Source organism: Candoia aspera, chromosome 12, assembly GCF_035149785.1.
Source record: "Candoia aspera isolate rCanAsp1 chromosome 12, rCanAsp1.hap2, whole genome shotgun sequence".
Classification (NCBI taxonomy): domain Eukaryota; kingdom Metazoa; phylum Chordata; class Lepidosauria; order Squamata; family Boidae; genus Candoia; species Candoia aspera.
Window position 1 is genome coordinate 12858199 of NC_086164.1, and position 19042 is coordinate 12877240.

The 19042-nt window shown below is 42.4% G+C and overlaps 1 protein-coding gene across 1 annotated transcript; it reads right to left on the reverse strand.

Annotated features, from left to right (window-relative positions):
• Nucleotides 1–1003: 1003 nt before the first annotated feature.
• APOOL (apolipoprotein O like) lies at nucleotides 1004–13661 on the reverse strand. The gene is made up of 9 exons (XM_063313702.1): nucleotides 13611–13661; nucleotides 7833–7937; nucleotides 6299–6418; nucleotides 5241–5295; nucleotides 4731–4829; nucleotides 3817–3908; nucleotides 3465–3578; nucleotides 1928–2093; nucleotides 1004–1434 (listed from the first exon to the last, which is right to left on the reverse strand). The coding sequence occupies exons 1-9, from the start codon at nucleotides 13620–13622 to the stop codon at nucleotides 1337–1339; spliced, it is 861 nt and encodes a 286-aa protein (XP_063169772.1). The 5' UTR covers nucleotides 13623–13661; the 3' UTR covers nucleotides 1004–1336.
• Nucleotides 13662–19042: the final 5381 nt, after the last annotated feature.

Below are 19042 nucleotides of genomic sequence, written 5' to 3' on the forward strand. Positions count from 1 at the left end.
GAGGAGTGGAGATGGTACAATGCGCAAGAGTGCTTGCCTGCCTGTCTGCCTTAGTCGGTCAGGCTAGCACAACTGCCGTCATTAAGACATTCCATGGATTGCTAAGACCGCTTGATTGTTTTAGCAAGCTGGAGGTGGGACAAATATTCTGGGCAGGAAGCCTCAGGCTTTCCTCCCAGGAGAAGAAGAACTTCGCCTGTGCCAATTCATGACCATAAGATGCTGTGCCAGAAGAACCAGGACCTTGATGTCTTCAGCCATTACTAGACTTGGATAATGATGCTTCTGTGGTAGAGCTGCCTGGACAACTGAGGTCAGATCTTAGCACCAGCAGAAAAAATCACGTTAATTTTTTCCCACTAGATCTCCTAAACTGAGTCGGTTTGGGTTCCAATTAAGATGGCCATCTGATGTAAGTGCCTTTGTTTCACTTCTACGTTTTAGCCTTTTTCTCTATTTTGCTTTCAGTGCTCAGCCTAGGTGTTGAGGGCCAGCACTGCTGCTACCCTATATCCTTCACACTAGTTGAAAACAACTGGTCTGATCATTCATCACTGTATAATCAACCAAGCATCACTTTGCAGGAAGACACTGCTGGGGAAATGGCAGCACGCAAGTACTCTTGTGGTTGCACAACCAACAGAGAACCAAAGGACTTTGGGAGAGTGCCCCTAGACAGGCATTCTGGCAACGCGAGATTGCTCAGCAATCAATCCTACTCCAGAAACGTCAGGCTCCGTTAGTCCAAAATGGTGGGTGTTCCACCTCTAAATGGCCTAACGACCCTCTTTGTAAAGGAGGTTATGTGAAATAATATGCATGTGAAATGTAGTGGTGTGTTTATACTCATTAAAGTCATGCACACAAAACTATATAGTTTGTGGGTAAAAGTCCCACGACCAACTCTGTAAACCAAGTATCTCCGTTCCTCATCTTTCTGCAGATTAGTAAGACGGAACAGTTTGTAAGTAGCCTATGGATGAGAAAGAAATGCAAAGCAAGATGTGGTTTGAATACTCTATATTGAATGTCATTCCAGCTTTTGATTAGAAGCAGCAGAGAATTCTTCTATCTTATTTACATTAGTTACCAGTTTAACAGCGGTATGCTCTTTAGAAACCCTTTGCTTTTCACACCGAGACCCACTGTGCTTTCAACAATTCCAAAATATGCAGTAGCAATAACAAAAAGATAAGAATTGACAAGAATATTGGCAGAAGAACAGGAGGTAAGAAAGTACGTAACTCGGTATCACCACACAGACCATGAGTGCAAATTGCATGGTGCTTCCACCTGTTTTTAAAGTCCCATGATGGAAAGTGTGTGTGTGGGGATATTAGCTTCTCTTACTATACAGATCTGCATCTTCTGGGCTGGCTTGGCCATGGTCCATAAGGCTGGAATCTGCTTTAAACTTGGATGCCTTCAATACATCTGCCAAATACACAAAGATCTTAGGATATGCATGTCTGGAATTAGGAGGGCTGAGGCTGTTAAGATTCATTCACTCACTCACTCACTCACTCACTCACTCACATCCTACCTTCTCTCCTGTTGGCACTTCAAGCTGTACTGGTTGACAGCCACCATTTTAATTTCTCACACATTGTGGGAATGTCAGTAACATTCTGAGATGCTGAAGGAGCTCAGTTGCTAGCTTAGCTACCCAACAGAGTTCACCACCCACAGCCCACCATCAAGCACTTCAGGCTAGACCAGGTTAGGAAGGAACTCTGGGGAAAAAATACAAATAGAAAATGCCCTAACAGAGAAAAATCCTGTCTCATACAGCCTTCACTAACCAGCTGCCTTCCAAAAGTGCTTAAGTTTTTAAGTTTACAATAACAATAATCCAATTTGGGAATGACATATCCAGATAGCAGGCACCAGGTTGGGAAAGTCCATGATGGCAATTAGAACCTCTCACCTGATCTGACCTTTGGCACCTTCATTTCACTCATCAAAGCCTCATAATCCCTGTGCATGTTTGTTCTCCCTCTCTGGGTCCGTTCCTCCAAAGTTTCTGCCTTGTCCTCCGACTCTAGGGAGGCCTTCTGGGCTTTTGGGAGGCTGTGAGTTATTCTTGAAGCTTCCTGTACTTGAAAAAGAGACGGAATTATAGAATATCCAGAATGATGCATGGGTCGGGCAATCTATTCAATTAAACAGCGCAACTTCCAATGATGGAGGGATTTTAAAAAGCGTGCTCAATAAAAGCATTTGCCAAAATATTTCTGCTTGGTCTTTAGCACAGAATTCTTATTAGAAGTCATCAAATGCCAGCAAGAGAAAGAGAGAGACTTGGGCCACATTTTAAAGCAGCTTCATATCTGGTCACTTGTGGCAAAAAGAATTGGCAACAAGCTATGAAACAGGCAAATCTTTTCTCTTTGCTGAGTCCCTGAGGGATTGCTCGGTGCATTTACAATAATTTTTCCAGGATTATTTTCAAGTCTCAGGCTTGATATATCATGGCGATCCCAGTTCCTTCTCTCCCCTTTGATTTCTTCCCACAAAGGTTTAAATTAGGGAAGCTGAAGAAGAGAGTTTCCATTTCTATGCATAAAACTCTCAGTTTTAAGGGATCTCAGTTTAGTGGATTTTGGATACAATGGAAAAGTTTTTACTAATAGGAGAGAATATCTGCAGCTCAGGGTTGAACCATGGAGTTCCTGGTGCTCTCTGAGCTTGGCCGTTTGCTTGTAGATGTTTCATGACCCAACAAGGTAACATCATCAGTGTAAGTGATTGTGGGGTTTGCTGCCTGTTTACATACAGTAGCTTGCCCTGCCAGTGTTGGTAGGGGTGTGGCTTTCTCCTTGGTAGTGCCTTGATTAGGGCATTGTTTAGGGTTTATACAATACCCTAATCAAGGAACTACCAAGAAAAAAGCCACACACCCACCAAAACTATACATAATTAAATGAATTAAAGTGCATCAGGTAAGATTTGTAAGATCTCTGTGGGCTTCTCACTGCACAGGGAAGCTTTTCCTCTGAAGGTTACATTTCAGGAAAAAAGGACTTGTATAGTCACATGGAAACCTGGAATTATATTAAAACAAAAGGATAAAGAAAGAGAAAACTTTCTCCTAGTTTCTAGGAAGAGAAAACTTTCTCCTGGTTCTAGGAGGAGAAAACTTTCTACCAGGGAGCAAACCACACCCCTAGCAACACGGGCAGGGCAAGCTACTGTATATAAACAGGCAGCCAACCGCACGCTCACCAGCACTGATGGTGTTACCTAGTTGGGTCATGAAACGTCTGCAAGCAAACAGCCAAGTTCAGAGAGCACCAGGGACTCCACAGTACAGGTAACTAACATTAAACCCCACTCTTAGGGCCTCTCTGCCTTATAACGAGCAATACAGCTCATTAATGCAGTTAATTTTATCCTTTACCCCCACGCAAAATGTGGGTATTTTAAAAAGTACCAAAACATTTGCTTTTTGGAAGAGGACATACCTGAGTATCTTGGTCCTGGGCAACTGGGACTTCTGCGGAGGATTTTTTTGTCCAGAGTGATCCTATTGCTGAATACATTTTGTGGCTTGCAGCATAAACTTTGCCACCTGTAACCTGGTTTAATTTGAGAAATGTGATACGACTGAGCAACAGAAACAAGGCGATGATCTTACTTCTTTAACAAATTGGGTAATTCAGATAACGGAAGAAAAATTTCATAATTTCGAACGGCAATCTATCTGAAATTCTGAACCTGACGTTTAAAAACATCAACTAGCAGCAAACTTCTTTAACCAAAGGAGGAAAATGTTGATAAAAAAAATGATAAATATAAACCTTAAAAGGAGCTTACTTTCGCAACAACCACTGACTGTGCTGGATAGCAAAGAGATATGCCTAGTGAGCCAAGGCACATGGGATAGGCAATTTTCTTGAATCTAGATCCTGCAAAAAACAATCAAATCACAAGTGACAATACAGAGCATAACTAACTGTAACATGACATCTCATCGCCTGTGTTCTCAAAAATCACTTAACTCATTACAGAATTAACCAACTTTCCTAGGTTTACACAGTACATGGAACCATATACCAGCCAAATTATCTAGGTTTGGTCAGGCTAAGCCACTAAAACCTAACCAATGTCTACTACTTAACAGTTAATTGAGGATATTCAATATACTCAATATTCAGTAGCTGTGCAGTGGTTGGGATCTGGAAGCAAAATGGTACTTTGAAGCATGTGGCTGCACCTGTAACATGTGCTGGCGACCCTTTAAAGCATCTGCATCTTTTCCTGGGAACGTGCAGCCTTTCTCTGCAGCTGTAGCATAATTCCAGAGAGGGGGGTATGCTTCTGGTTGAAGGAGCTGCAGATCAGTGTGCGCAATAATGAGCTAGAAAGGTCATTTAGTTAATTTAGGGTTCAGTGTATTGGGGCTGGTCAAAAGATTAATTTAGCTTGGAGCGGGGATGTCCCCAGGGCATGGTCAAAGAAGTCAAGATGGAGGCCAGGGCAGTATGATCCAAATTCTGCTCATTTTTTAATGTCACCCATAAAAAATGGGCAGAGCTTCCATCGCACCATCACAGTTGCCATCTTGACTTTTTTGACTATGCCCTGTAGACACCACTGGCCTGCTGGTTAAGAAAGTTGTCTGAACATAGCAACTGAGATCACTCTAATAAATAAGTAAGATTGGCTTGTCATCTGGAGTATTTTGTTTCCCCATAACTATAGTATTGTAAGAATAAGCATCATCTTACCTTTCCTGGCTAGGACTATTCCAGTCAGTCCTGAAACTGTAATCACACCAACTTTGGGAAGGAATTCTGGGGGTGGATTCTTCAGGTAAACATACGCATCTTAAAGACAGCGAAACAGTCATGCTTGGCTCTTACTGGATTATCACTATGCCTCCTCTTAATCTCATTTCTTATTTTCATGGTCAGAAATTGTAATGGCACGTGGGGATGATCCTGGGAGACAGGAGGAAGAGCTGCAGCCTAGACAATGGTTAGATAAGAGGCCGCTGAGCCCCCAAAAGGAATGGGGGTGTGGCAAACGTCTCAGAAGGGACCCTCCCTAGTTTCTTGGACTGTAAAGGCGAGGTGGGGAGAGATGTACTTTCAGACTTGCAAGATTCTCTTAATGTAACCTTACAATAAAGTTAGGGCTGGTACTTTTGGGTGTGCTTCTTGTCTGGACTATCTCGCAAGGCTGACAGAAGTACACAAAGCACAACAAAGTGCAAAGGGCTCTATTGACACACCCACCTTTTCCAAACTTCACTGAAGATATTACTCCATTTTTGACAAAGAGGTAAGCGTCCTGTATAAACAAACAAAAGGCCATTTTCTAGCGATGTAAAAAAAAATCCCATTGACAAATATGAATGCAACTTAATAGAAAGGAAGAGCTGAAAAAAAACAACTCTTCTTTTATGTAATATGTAAACCTACCCCAGTGTAAGTGATTTGCAATTAGAAAATGATACATACATGGGATGACAAGTGTCTTCACATAAGGGCTGCCCTTATGTATTTGCACCCCTCGGTCTGATGCAAGTTGCAGCTTTTGTGGGATGACATTGGCATGCACAAATCATTGGCCCCCCTTGTTGTCCCACAGGGATCCATGGACAGAACGGGCAGGCAATGCCACTTAATGCAGATGTGTGGGGACCACAATGCCCTGAATTTCCAGCCGGCAAAGTCAAAGATTTACAAAATCAAAAAATAAACAACAAAAAAACTCGTAAGAATCTTCCCTATTGTTTTGGACATCAGGGTGTGTATGTGTGTGTGCGCGCGCATGCATAATTTATTAGATTTATTCATACCACAATCCAGGCTCTCAGCAATTAACAATGACCATATGGTAATCAACAACACACACATTTTCTCTCTCTCTCATCCCCATGCTATGCATCTGCATGACAGTTTATTACAGTTTCTATCACAGTTTAGCAAGGTAAGAATCTTGCACTAAACATAATTTTGAGTTCACCCCACAAGATGTCACTACCCAGCAAGCTTAGGAATATCACAAAAATAAGAAGGCAAAATGCTAGGCTGGAAAAAAAAAAAGTCAGGGGAAACTACGGTGGGGACTTATTGGAGAACGCCTCCACTCCCAAGGGAGAAACTTCTAAAGTGCAAAAACCAAATGATCTTTAAGAGTTGCGACCAAGGTATATTTAGTCCGCATCTCCCAGGCTATTTTGATTTCTGAGGTGCCTTTTTTCTCTCCTTGTTCAGGGTTGTGACTTAATCTTCTGAAATATATTACTTCTGTTCCTCAAACAAATGTAGAAGCGTGCTTGTGTTCTTACCTTGCATCCCTTTAGGTAATAACCTGTTGACTTTCTTAGGGATGAAATCCCGGTCTGCAGCCGGCTGGGCTTCTCATCAATATAGCGTGATTCCAGAGGTGGGGCACTGTAAATAGGAAGCTGCAGAGAAGGGAGGGGATGGTGACAATAGGCTTGCCTGCAGAAACAAATGAAAACAGAGCCACGACTCCCTTCTTATCTTAACGGTGGTATTCCTTTGCTCCCATCCAACTAAAATTGCCCATCAGGTTGTTGACTAGAGTGAATGGGAATGGGGCTCCACAACACAGTGGCCATGGTTGTTTCAATCCAGTGGCTCAAAGGATATGCCCAAAGCTGCCTGTCTACCTGGTCATATTAAGGGCTTTGCCATATCACCACCCTTCCCAAAGTGATCCACTGTTTTCCTCACTGCCAGCCTGGGAATATGGAATGTCACTCACTGACCCACTCTGATCTGCTACAGGTTCTAGAGTCAACAAAAGTCCATCAAGTCCACACTATCAAAGAAATCGCTAGCAAGCCATCCCCCCCCCCTTCCACTGTGCACATTTATCTGGTTTCATGGAAAAAGAATTCCTGAGTGGTTGAGCTGCAAAGCCATCATTTTCCCAAGAAGACCCTGGAGCTTGGAGGTGGGGTGGGGCAGGAGCTCCCCCCAAGGAGAAACAGTACCAGCATAGCTCTCTGGGATTCAGAGCTTCTCCCAAGCAGGAGTGAAATCCTTGTATGGAGGTAACCCACCTGATCTTTAGATGTATGGATTTTATCTCCCAGAATTCTGAGCTACAGCCAGTGCTGGCTGGGAAATTCTGGGAGTTGAAGTCCATGTGCAGAGAATAAGGAAGCCTGGATGAAATCATATTTTGTTTGATCATAAACCATGACAACCCAAACCAAACAGATGGAAAGTTCTACCTGTCCAAACCAAACAGGTGGAAATATTATATATTCACTTTTGGTTATCTTTTCTACTACTTTGTTCTCTGGGGTGCTATATAACGGACTGTGATGCATAATCTTTTATAGAAGAGAATCTCTGTAGCTCAGGCTTGAACTGTGGAGTCCTTGGTGCTCTCTGAGCTTGGCTGTTTGCTTGCAGATGTTTCATGACCCGACTAGGTAGCATCATCAGTGTGAGTGAGTGTGGGGTTTGCTCCTTGCTTATATACAGTCCCTCGCCCTTAACCAGGGTGTGGTTTTCTCCTTGGTAGAAAGTTTTCTCCTTCTAGAACTACCAAGGAGAAAACCACGCCATCACCAAGACTGGCAGGGCAAACTACTGTATGTAAACAGGGAGCAAACCCCACACTCCCTCGCACTGATGATGTTACCTAGTCGGGTAATGAAACGTCTGCAAGCAAACAGCCAACCTCAGAGAGCACCAAGGACTCCACATAATCTTTTATCCTTTTGTTTTAACATAATTCCAACTTTCCATGCTACTATACAGGCCCTTTTTCCTGAAATGTAACCTTCAGACGAAAAGCTTCCCCACACAATGAGAGGCCCACAGAGATCTTACAAATCTTACCTGACGCACTTTAATTCGGCGGGATTTCTGTTCTTCTTCAGCTGCGGCAAACACATTAGTGGAGGTCCCTGCTAGAACTGTAGGAAGGGCTGCCAATTTGGTGACCTGGTGTCATGAGCAGAAATCAAGAGAAATCAAGGGACAACTTGAATGCAGCAAAGGCAGCTTTTGTTCCTCAACATTCATTCTAACTCCAAGAAGACTGTCCTGCTCACGTCTCTCTTTAAGCAAGAATCCTGGCTTATCCATGATGTGATTAGGAAGCTGACTGCTTCTCCTTGTTTCTCCCTTTTACAATAGCAGGTAAAGAAACCAACTTAGTCTCATGTTACAATTGAGGACTGCAATTACGCAAGGAAGGACTAAAACAGAGAACTAAAATTATCTGTAAAAATAAAACCAGTTAGCCAAAATGAGAGAAGTCCAAAAATTATTAGTGGAGGGATTGCTGGCAATTAAACAATGATGAGTCTAATCTCAGCCTGCAAAAAACAAGGTCCTATAATCAGGAAGTTGCCACTGGAAAGACTTGGAACATTTTTTATCATCAATTTAATGTCTTTGGGTAAAGGGATATACTACTAATATGATAGGAAGCTTTTTCCAGATTTTTATTTTAGGCCAGTGTTTTTCAAACTTGGACTTGGCCACTCTAAGATGTGTGGACTTCAACTCCCAGAATTTCTCAGTGTTGGCACGCTGGCTGGGGAATTCTGGGAGTTGAAGTCCACACATCTTAGAGTGGCCAAGTTTGAAAAACACTGCTTTAGACTGCACCATTAACACTTTTACAGCCACCAGTTAAAGCAGTGGTTCTTAAATTGTTTGACCCAATTACCCCTTTTCCCGATCTCAGATAATTTCATTATCCCCCTACCCCCCAGCCCCCAGAATCTCCTGTTTTACACATGCATTTCAGCAGCAGTAGTCCCAAACTGAATTCCTGACTCATAAACAAGCCATTACAAATTGCTCCATTACCCTTGGGGACAATTACACCCAGTTTAAGAACCGCTGATGTTTAGATTGGAAGCCTTGCAACTGATGCACTGCACATGGAATATTAAGTATTGTGCAAGAGAAAGCAAGCCAAACACCGTATGTTGCGCTAACTGCACTTGCTGAACACTCTTCAAGGAACAGCAGTATGTTGCAGTAGTTTAAGTAGAAAAATGACAGAGCCATGCATCATTGTGGCCAACTCCATCTTTGTGGTTGCATTCTACTAGCTCCACTCTAGCCCTATCCAGGCTCTACTAATGCTTCCCATATCTGTAGTTCCTTATGCAACGTGCTTAATCTTGTTACCACCTCTCCCAGTTTGCGCAATGCATGAAACAATCAGCAAGACACAGATAAGACCATGAGCCATGAACACACAAAAAAGCAAAGTTTAAAACGGGCCACACTTTGCCCATCGAGCAAATGCATCTGACCTGGTTAAGTGCACTGCATGATAGAGCCACCCACAAAGAAATTAGCTACTGCAGAAAAAGGGACAGTAGTAAGGAAAACCCATTTACCATGCTGGAAGAACAGGGCAGGGAGCTGACTTCTGAAGCAAAGTGGGGAGGGGGGGGTCAAATTACAAATGTAAAATGGCATGGATGGATTGGAGAGACACTGGGATGATCAGCTGTGTGAAGTTTTAAGAAGAAAAAAGGGGTAAAGGAAGGGTAGGAAGGACTGTACATTGGCTTTAATGGGAAGACCCCTTTTCTATGCTGGAAGAATATGATGGTAAGGCATTATTTATTTATTTACTTGCTAGAGTTACATCTGGCTTTCATATAGGAGATTAAGGCAGCACGCCTGGTGGTCCCTAATCATGTTTCCCCCAATACCTCAGCGAGGTAGGTTGAAGTGAGACAGTGGCTAGCCCAAAATCACCCAGGGAGTTTTCAAGTTCAAGTTTTGGGTCCCCTCAGGACCAGTCCAACGTCTTAACCACAACATTACACTGGCTCTTCAGTGGGCATCTTTAACGGGCATCTCTCTCCACTTGCTCTGTATGCATAAAGGCATTTTCCTTCCTTGGGTGAAGGAACCCAAGAGCTGCTTTGATTTGAACATAGAAATGAGAGAAAGTAAGACTGAACTTTCCACTTTAGCAACAGCTCACTGGGACAAAGAACAGGAGTCCAAGGAACTAGTCCTTCCTGGTTTCTCCTCCGCCGTTGTCAGAGAGGACTTGCAAAACAGTGTTTACACAAGTGATGTGTTAAGCACAAGTATCAAAAGGCAACCCACACATTAACACTCGGTAGGAAAAAGAAGCCTTTATTTTCATCCACTTTAGGGCAAAATGACTTTTGGGGGGGGCTCCTTAGGAACAAGTTTGGAAACTTCAACATTGATTTGGTAAACTGTGTGAAGTTTTTTTCCCCTCTCCCATGTATTCCACAAGCAACTCTTTTTTTAATAACACATTTCAGTGTTATTTACAGGGCTAGGAACTGCGGCAAGGTACTGCTGGAATTAGCTCAGTCCAGGAACGACACTAATTGCTTTGGGATGTCTACTGAAAGCAACTGGGCAGTGACGAACAAAATGCTCCTGTAATACATTTCACTGCCCAGCAATTATTTCAAAGCAATTATCTTAATAAAGATTGATTCAAACAATATCCTACTAAAATCACATGACTCGGCCAACTCCTGTCTGAGGAGGAGGCATATTTTAGGCCGGGATAAAAACGGAGGTTGTTTGATTAAGTTTAATTGTCTCTCACTTAGACGAAATTAAGTTGATATGATTAAATAAAGTTCCTCAGTTATCAATGTTTAAATTACAATTAGGGACAACCACCGAGGTGTTGCAAGCTGTGAAGTGTAACAGAGTTTACTTCCTGTTTTGAAATCATTCCGTAGGTTAGACGGGGAGGTCAAAGACTATCCTGAAAAGTATCACTGATGAGCCACTTTCCTGGGCTGGCTAAGAAAGCAACATGGTCATCTAAGCTTGACTTGCAGGAGTCTTCATTTGTTGTGGGCCAGCCCATAAAATGACTGCTGGTGGGTGCATGTGCGTGCTGCCTGTTTACAAAATGCCCACCATGATATAGATACATACCACCCTGGTATTTATGGCAAGATAGGCCTGTGTTTGTCCCTTCATATTCCCTCTAGCCCAGTGTTTCTCAACTTTGGCAACTTTAAGATGCGTGCACTTAAACTCCCAGAATTGGTATGTTTAGCCTAAAGAAGAGAAGAATTAGGGGAGATTCAATTTCAGTCTTCCAGTACATGAAGGGATGTCATAGGGCAGAAGGTACAGATTTATTTTCTACAGAACCCAAGGGTAAGAGAAGAATCAATGGATGGAAGCTCTATGGCAGTGTTTCTCAGCCCTGGCAACTTTAGGGTGTGTGGGCTTCAACTCCCAGAATTCTCCAGCCATCATACTGGCTGGAGAATTCTGGGAGTTGAAGTCCACACACCCTAAAGTTGCCAAGGTTGAGAACTTCTGCTCTAGCCAATTGTGATGTAATGACTGGAGCTTATTGACAAAGTTACAGATACTTAGCATTTTTATTTTCTAAAAATGCCATGTACACCAGAGGCATTCTCAGAAATCAAAACTACACCCAGAGGTAGTGCTTGGCTTTGGAGCAGACCAGCTTCCCCTTTATTTTTTGATTAAAATCATCCAGCAGGAAAGCAACATCTGGTGAAAGTGCAAGGTGCGAAGCAAGGTATCTATGGGCACCAAATTGCCTGCACCATCCCATTATTATTCTACTGTTGTCAATAACAGCAACTTGAAGGATGTCATACAAGTATTACAACATCAGCTGCATTTTACTTTTGATCTGTCATTTCATTCTAGATTCCTGAGAAGCTCTGGAAGCATTTGTAGTGAGCATTGTGACTGATACGCATTTAAAGGAACCCATGATTCTTTTTTGCCATTGCAGACATGAAACCAAGTGATTTACAAAGAGAATGCATCTTTCACCAGAAAAAAAAAAGTCTGTATGCCTGAAATATACATCATGACCTGTTAGACATAAGCGGCAACTGAAAACGACTAACATTTAAACAAATAACCTGATAAACGACATCTTTGAGAAAAGGTTCAAAAGGAAAAGAATATCCAGAGGACTCAAAAAAACAGGACGGCATCCTGATCATACCCTATCACTGAAACTATGAACTCATGGAGTACTGATCCAAGAAATGCCCAATACTAATTTTCTGAGTTTCAAAACAAATAAGCAAAATAGGGTTTTAGTTTGACACATAGCTCAACAAGGAATGGATATAGGATAGCAACAGTTGACTTCTGCATAATAAAATGTGAATTATTAAAAGATCCCTCAGCTACAGGCTTGTCAAAACAGACATAGCCTGGCTAGAGAAAAACTGCAGAAAAAAGCTCTTAAGAGTGACAAGGTGCTAATTAACACAGAAACTCAGGGATGATGGTGTTATATCATCAGTACTGGCTGTGAGAGGCCACACCGAGTATTTGAAACTCTAGAGAATCCACACTGAATTGTACTTTTTATGCAATAGCCATATGGCCTCATCTTACATTCCACCAAATGTATATGATGCAATTGATCCACAAAACAGATTGCAATCTAAATTTTAAAAGCAATCTGGTACCTATTAGATGGTAGCTCCTGTACTATCAGAATTTTACTATCAGAATTGTACTGAATATATTGGAGAGGTGCAAGTTAGTGAAAACTATTTATTATAAAAGCGGACTCGTTTTTGTTGAAAGGGATGATATGGACATAGCATGCCTAAACTGCATGTTCTGCTCTTGATTTTTTTTAATTGCTCACCACACACAATTCCAAGCGTTGGGATTGGTTTTTATATCCGTATATGCTTTCAGACAGCTTTAAGGATCCTTCCTCTCCTTAAATCAGTTTTTTTCAAACTTGGCAACTTTAAGGTGGGTGGACTTCAACTCCCAGAATTCCCCAGCCAGCATGCCAACACTGAGAAATTCCAGGAGTTGAAGTCCACACATCTTAAGTTTGCCAAGTTTGAAAAACTGCCTTAAATGAAGAAATCGTGCAGGTATTAAGAAGTGCAGATGCTTTTCTGAAGGGGCTTCCACTGCCAAACTCTTGTCCCACAGCAGTTTTTCTCCAGTACAGCTTCCAGGCTGCAGAATTATTAGTAGTTAATTCTTCCAGGCTGCAGAATTAGAGAAATGTACAGTCTTTCTAATTTGGGCCCCATTCTGTCTTTTTTAAGAGCAGCAACGATGTAGGGCTTTCATTGTCCATTAAAACCAATGAGATCTGCATTGGTTTCAATTTATGGCTTTTATTTTTTTATACCTTGCATTTTGCTGGTATAATTTTGCTTTCCAACCCTTCCTCATTGCCCGGCAACTCATATTTCTTTCACATCCCCACCACATTCAGTCTCCTGAAGAGGGGGCTGCTCAAGGGCACGGGGCTGCTCCCTCTGCACATGCTCAGAAGTCCACTCGCCTTTTCCACGCACCCCACACCCCTTTGTGCCTCTTTTCCAGGCGAAATTTCCAACTTTGTGGCTGGCGGGATAGAAAAGATCCGAAAGGGGCCCAACTGGCTGACTCAGGGACCCCGCAGGAAAGGGGAATTCTGCACATGCTCAGGCACCCTCTGGTGTCCAGAGCCACTCCTTCAGTTGAAAAGCAGAAAAGGGCTCCCCTAACGCTGGGAGGCCCCCCGGGGATCCCGAACGAGGGCGAGAAGAAGAGAAAGGGGTTTGCAGCAGCCTCGCCCGCCCCCGGAGATGGAGACCGGAGAGGCGCGACGGAGCCACTCACCTTGGCCGCCATTTTGGCTCCACCTCTTCCTCGAGCCGCGTGGGAGGTGCCCAACCCGGAAGGGGGCGGAGCAATAGGGAAGCTAGCTTAGCATTGGTGGAGCGGAGAAGTGGCGTCAGAGTGACGTCATCCGGAGTTCCCTTCCCGCCGCCTTCGCGGCAGAGCTTCCAGTGAAGGACTACAGCTCCCATGATCCCCAGAGAACGTGGTTCAACCTCTGGGGGACTGAAAAGAAACGAGAAGGGAGCATATGGGGTGCCCCGAGGACGGATGCTCTTTTTTCATTGTAGGACTAAAACAGTGTTTTTCGAAGTTGGCAACTTTAAGAGGTGTGGACTCCAACTCCCAGAATTCCCCAGCCACGAGGAATTCTGGGAGTTGGAGTCCACACCTCTAAAGTTGCCAACTTTGAAAAACACTGGGGTAAAATAAAGTCCCAGTTCGTGGTATTTGGGATAAAAGCAAATAGGGGTTCCATTGGTGGTTCCCTGTCTTGGTTTCTCAGCCTTGTTAGACTACAGTTCCCATCATGCTCCTGCAGGTAATGGGTGCTGTAGTCCAGTGTGTGGCCCCAGGATCCCCGGGGGTCCCCTAAAACCCTCTCAGTGGTCCATGAAATCAAAATTATTTGCCACATATTGAAGATACTGGCAAAAATGTAAAACAATGTCACTCCTCTCCTGATCGTTTTTATTTATTAAAAAAAATAGGGTTTTTCATGAAAAATATGTTATTTAGGTTAATATCCAATGTGATTAATATTGTTATGTTTACATGATTCAATAAATGCATATTCTACGAATGCACCAGTTTTAATTTTTAATATGGTAAATATCCAGAAATGTAACCCATACAAGCAAAAGCTCTTTTGGGGTCCTCCATAATTTTTAAAAGGCGGGAAGGGGAGGTGGGAAGGGGTCCTGAGAGCAAAGAGTTTAAGAAACACTGCTGTAGTCCAACACCTGGGGATCTAAATTTAGGAACTACCAGCTTAGTCACCAACTTTAACCCAAAGCTACATGACAGGCAGAAATCCAACAGGGGCAGACCTTGAGCTGGCATGGCTATGTAAAGGAAGCAGGAATGGTCAGGAAGAGGAAAAAGCAGATTTGTTCAGTCTGTACTCACCAGGTTCTTTAGACCACAATTCCATTCACCCCTTTTCAGAAAGTTAATGCAGATTGGCAGGGATTGTTATTATTATTTTATACAGGGAAGCATTAAAGAATCAAACACCCACCCACCCCAGTCTGAACGAATAGTCTGTTCTTCCACCACCTCAGAACCTTTATCTTCTTAATCTGCTGTTGCAAATTTAGACTATTATTCTAAATCAGCAGTTCTCAAACATTTTGGTCTCAGGAGCCCTTTACGTTCTTAAAAATGATTGAGGACCCCAAAGAGCTTTGGTTTTGGGGGGTTATATCTATTGATATTTACTGGTTTAGAAATTAAAACTCAGAGATTTTGAAATATTTATTTATTCAAGTTCACAGACCCCATGAAAGAGTCTTGGAAACCCCAAGAGGTCACACTTTGAGAACCACTGTTCTAGATTATTCTCCATAAAGATGGACATGGATAAGAAGGAACAGACTTCTGTTCTACAGCAAGAGTGGTTAAGTTGAGCTTGACTCATGAATTCTGGCATGTCAGTGGAGATTTCTTGGCAACTCTACCAAAGTCATTTACCGCTACCATCTTCCAAGACGTTCTTTCCACTTTCCAGTCTAGCTTGCAGTCCTGAAATTACCTAGTGGTTTCCCATCCAAGTACCAACCATGTCTGATTCTGCTTAGCTTTTAAAGATCAACCTAAGTCAGAGGGACGCGGTGGCGCTGCGAGTTAAACCGCTGAGCTGCCGATCGGAAGGTTGGCGGTTCGAAACCGCGCGGCGGGGTGAGCTCCCGTTGCTAGTCCCAGCTCCTGCTCACCTAGCAGTTCGAAAACATGCAAATGTGAGTAGATCAATAGGTACCGCTTCGGCGGGAAGGTAACGGCGTTCCGTGTCGTCATGCTGGCCACATGACCCGGAAGTGTCTACGGACAACGCCAGCTCTTCGGCTTAGAAACGGAGATGAGCACCGCCCCCTAGAGTCGGACACGACTGGACTTTACGTCAAGGGAAACCTTTACCTTTACCTTTAAGTCAGCTCATTGCTGCCAGGGATAGCTCACAAGTATGACATTTGTTGACCCCTGAGTCCCTCTAACTGCTCTTTGATGTCAGTTTTCTGCCATTTTTGGTGGGAAACATGAGCGTGGGTGTATACTTAACATAAGCTTGACCCAACTGAACAATTAAACAAAGGAAAAACTCAGTTCTTTCCCCACAAAATAGAGAATTCTATCCTTACTAACATGCACATATGGCATAGCCTACCATTTGGCATCACTGCTGTGCCCAGGAAATCTTTGTTCTCCTGAAACTGTTAATTGGGCTCCTCTGCCACGAATAGGTGGCAGAACTGGCTTCAGTGGTTGGAAAATTGATTATAGGTAGTCCTCGACTTACAACCACAATTGGGACTGGAAGTTCAGTCACTAAGCGATGTGGTTGTTAAGTGAGTCATGCTCAATTTTACAATTTTTTGCAGCAGTTGTTAAGCAAGTCACCATGGTTATTAAGTGAATCTGGCTCCCCCCATTAACTTTGCTTGTCAGAAGTCCCCTGGGAAGGTCGCAAATGGCAATCATGTGACCCCAGGATTCTGAACTGTTGTAAATATGGTACATGCCAGTTGCCAAGTGCCTGAATTTTGATCACAGGACTGCAGGGATGCTGCGATGGTCATAAGTACAAGGACCAGTCGCAAGTCACTTTTCAGCACTGTCATAACTTTGAATGGTCCTTAAATGAATGGTCATAAGTTGAGGACTACCTGTAGTCCTGCTGGAAAGAAAGTGATGATCAGACCTGCCCTCTCTCTGAATTGGTGCTCTTCCAGCGCTCACCATGTCCCAAAGTCAGTTCAGAGTAACAGTTAACAATTCTCACCTTCCTTCCGAATGGATTAGCAACTGTAAACTGTGATACTCAGACACGTTCATGATTATATAGATGCAGAGGAAATATCTTAGAGGTTTGAAAGCTTACTCATTTACAGTGCAGGACTTAGAGTTGGTGAGGCCCTAAGCTGTATAAAGTGGGGAGGCCCCTTGTTAAAACGTTATACCAGAAGGTCTCACGAAGATGTGTACCAAAACAGGACCTTGGGTTGCCACAAAAAAAATTGAAAACATATCTATGCCTTTTAATTATTTAATAGCAAGGTATTTAAAGTGAAAAATACAAATGATTTTCAAATGAATGCATTTACTGATAACATATTTATCATTTGCCAATTTGGTCTAGTGGTTAAGGCTCCAGGCTGGAAACCAGGAGACCATGAGTTCTAGTCCCACCTTAGGCGTGAAAGCTGGCTGGGTGACCTTGGGCCGGTCCCTCTCTCTCAACCCAAGAGCCAATCAGGCGTGGTATGAGAGTTCTAGTCCCGCCTTAGGCACGAAAGCAGGCTGGTTGACCTTGGGCCAGTCACTCCCTCTCAGCCCAGCTCACCTCGCAGGGTTGTTGTTGTGGGGAAAATAGGAGGAGGAAGGGGTATTAGGTATGTTTGCCACCTTGAGTTATTTATAAAAATAATAAAATCTAAAAAAAAATTTTTTTTGGCTGGCTTGATCTCTCTCATAATTTCTCTCTCCTAGATTACAGTACACATAAAAAGCCAGATAAAATTCTAAAAGCCAAAAAAAAAAAAAGTTATTTTTTTTGCAGTCCTATGGATTGTGAAGCCCTTAGCAGTGACTTGTTTAGTTTATGCCTAAATCTGGGACTGCTCATTGGGCTCTTGGGAAGCAAATTAAAAGCAATTTTGGATTTCATCCTGTTCTGCTCAAATATGTTGAAGGGCAACATACTGAGGAATGACAGAAATTCACTAATGGTTTAGTATCTGTATTGTTTTATATATCCTGATAATATTTATGGATCATTTTGAGTGGAGGGAAAGCCGGTCTACCTTCAAGTAAGTGATGAAGTTGAAATACAGCCTGTACATATTTCAGTCTATATTTGATTGGCTGAGATTCTCTGTGGTCGTACCTGGGACCAGAGGTGTCTGCGGAATGTATGAAAAAAATTGCAGTGGATGCTCTGCCTGGGTTTTAAATGCATTTATATCTGGGAATAAGTCCAGTTTAAAGTAATGATCTTACTTTTCAGCTGGTATGTAAACAATAGCCAGAACACTTCTTTCGTGGCCATTTAACATATGAACTAAAATTAAAATCGTAAATCTTCTAGAGGCCTGTGTAATAGTGCATTACAAATGGGTTGTAGGAATAAAGCCTCAGTTTTCCTTCTTCAAGGACACAAAGTGCTAAGTAAGAAAAGAAAAACCTTCCAAATGCAGAGAATTCCGTTTATTGAAGTCCAATGTACAACTGAAGTTTTACAACTTTTCCCCAAAACAAAAGTTACTTTTCAATTTAGGAAGAATAAATGTCCTTTTTCAATAATATACAGTCTCTATATATTTTTAAATAAGTTAATATCTTTGAAAAAAGAGCAATATGTTCCTTTTATAATGTTGCAGTGCAACTTACACGTCTGTGCAATGTACCATGAGGTATATGCCCAGTGAAAAACACACAGTGAATTTTTTCCATTCATAAATTCTCATTGTCCATTCATAAATTCTCATTGTAGACACACAAAAAGTTGACATTAATCTGTGGTAGAAAAAGAAATGCAGCCAAGTACACACCAAAAAATATCATTTTTCCTAAAAACAAAGAAACAAATAAAGACAAAACAAAAGGAACAAGTTGATGATTGCTTCTTGACATAGAGCGAGTATAATTAAAAAGACCCTTGTGAATTTGGAAAACATAAACAAACACAGAACAATCTGGATTATCCAGAGGTCGAAATTTAGTTTTATCTGTCTGACACTGCCATCCCATAGTCACTTACACATGGAAACAAATCCCCATTGAGATCAACGGGAGTTACTGTAAAATAGACAAGTGCTGGGTTACGTTGTCTCCATTTTCAGTGGGGCTGGGAAAGTGACAGCTGGGAAGTGACGGAGCAGATGTTTTCAAACAACAAGGCAAAATGAAAGGTGTGATGGGACCGTGTGGATTTTCCCCTGGTTCATAACTTACTATCCCCTTTTGAATTCTCTTTCAGAGCTTCTTAGGGAAACAGACAGGTGAGTTGGTGTCAAGAATAACCATCACATTTACAGATGCCCCATCACCGAAAGCTTCCATTGGTTCTTCCATCTTGTGGGAAGGCTACATCCGATGGAAACATTCTGTCTATGAATAACACACTTATCAGTGGCAAAAGACTTAGAAATAAACAAGCACATCATAAAGTGGGATTAATAACAGTGCTGCCTCATGTTCAGAAAACATTGGTTCTC

Coding starts and splice junctions, on each gene's coding strand:
- APOOL (XM_063313702.1), bottom strand. Junction 4,830..5,240: donor TTCAGTGAAGTTTGGAAAAG/GTGGGTGTGTCA, acceptor GCTGTCTTTAAG/ATGCGTATGTTTACCTGAAG. Junction 3,579..3,816: donor AGTCAGTGGTTGTTGCGAAA/GTAAGCTCCTTT, acceptor AAATTAAACCAG/GTTACAGGTGGCAAAGTTTA.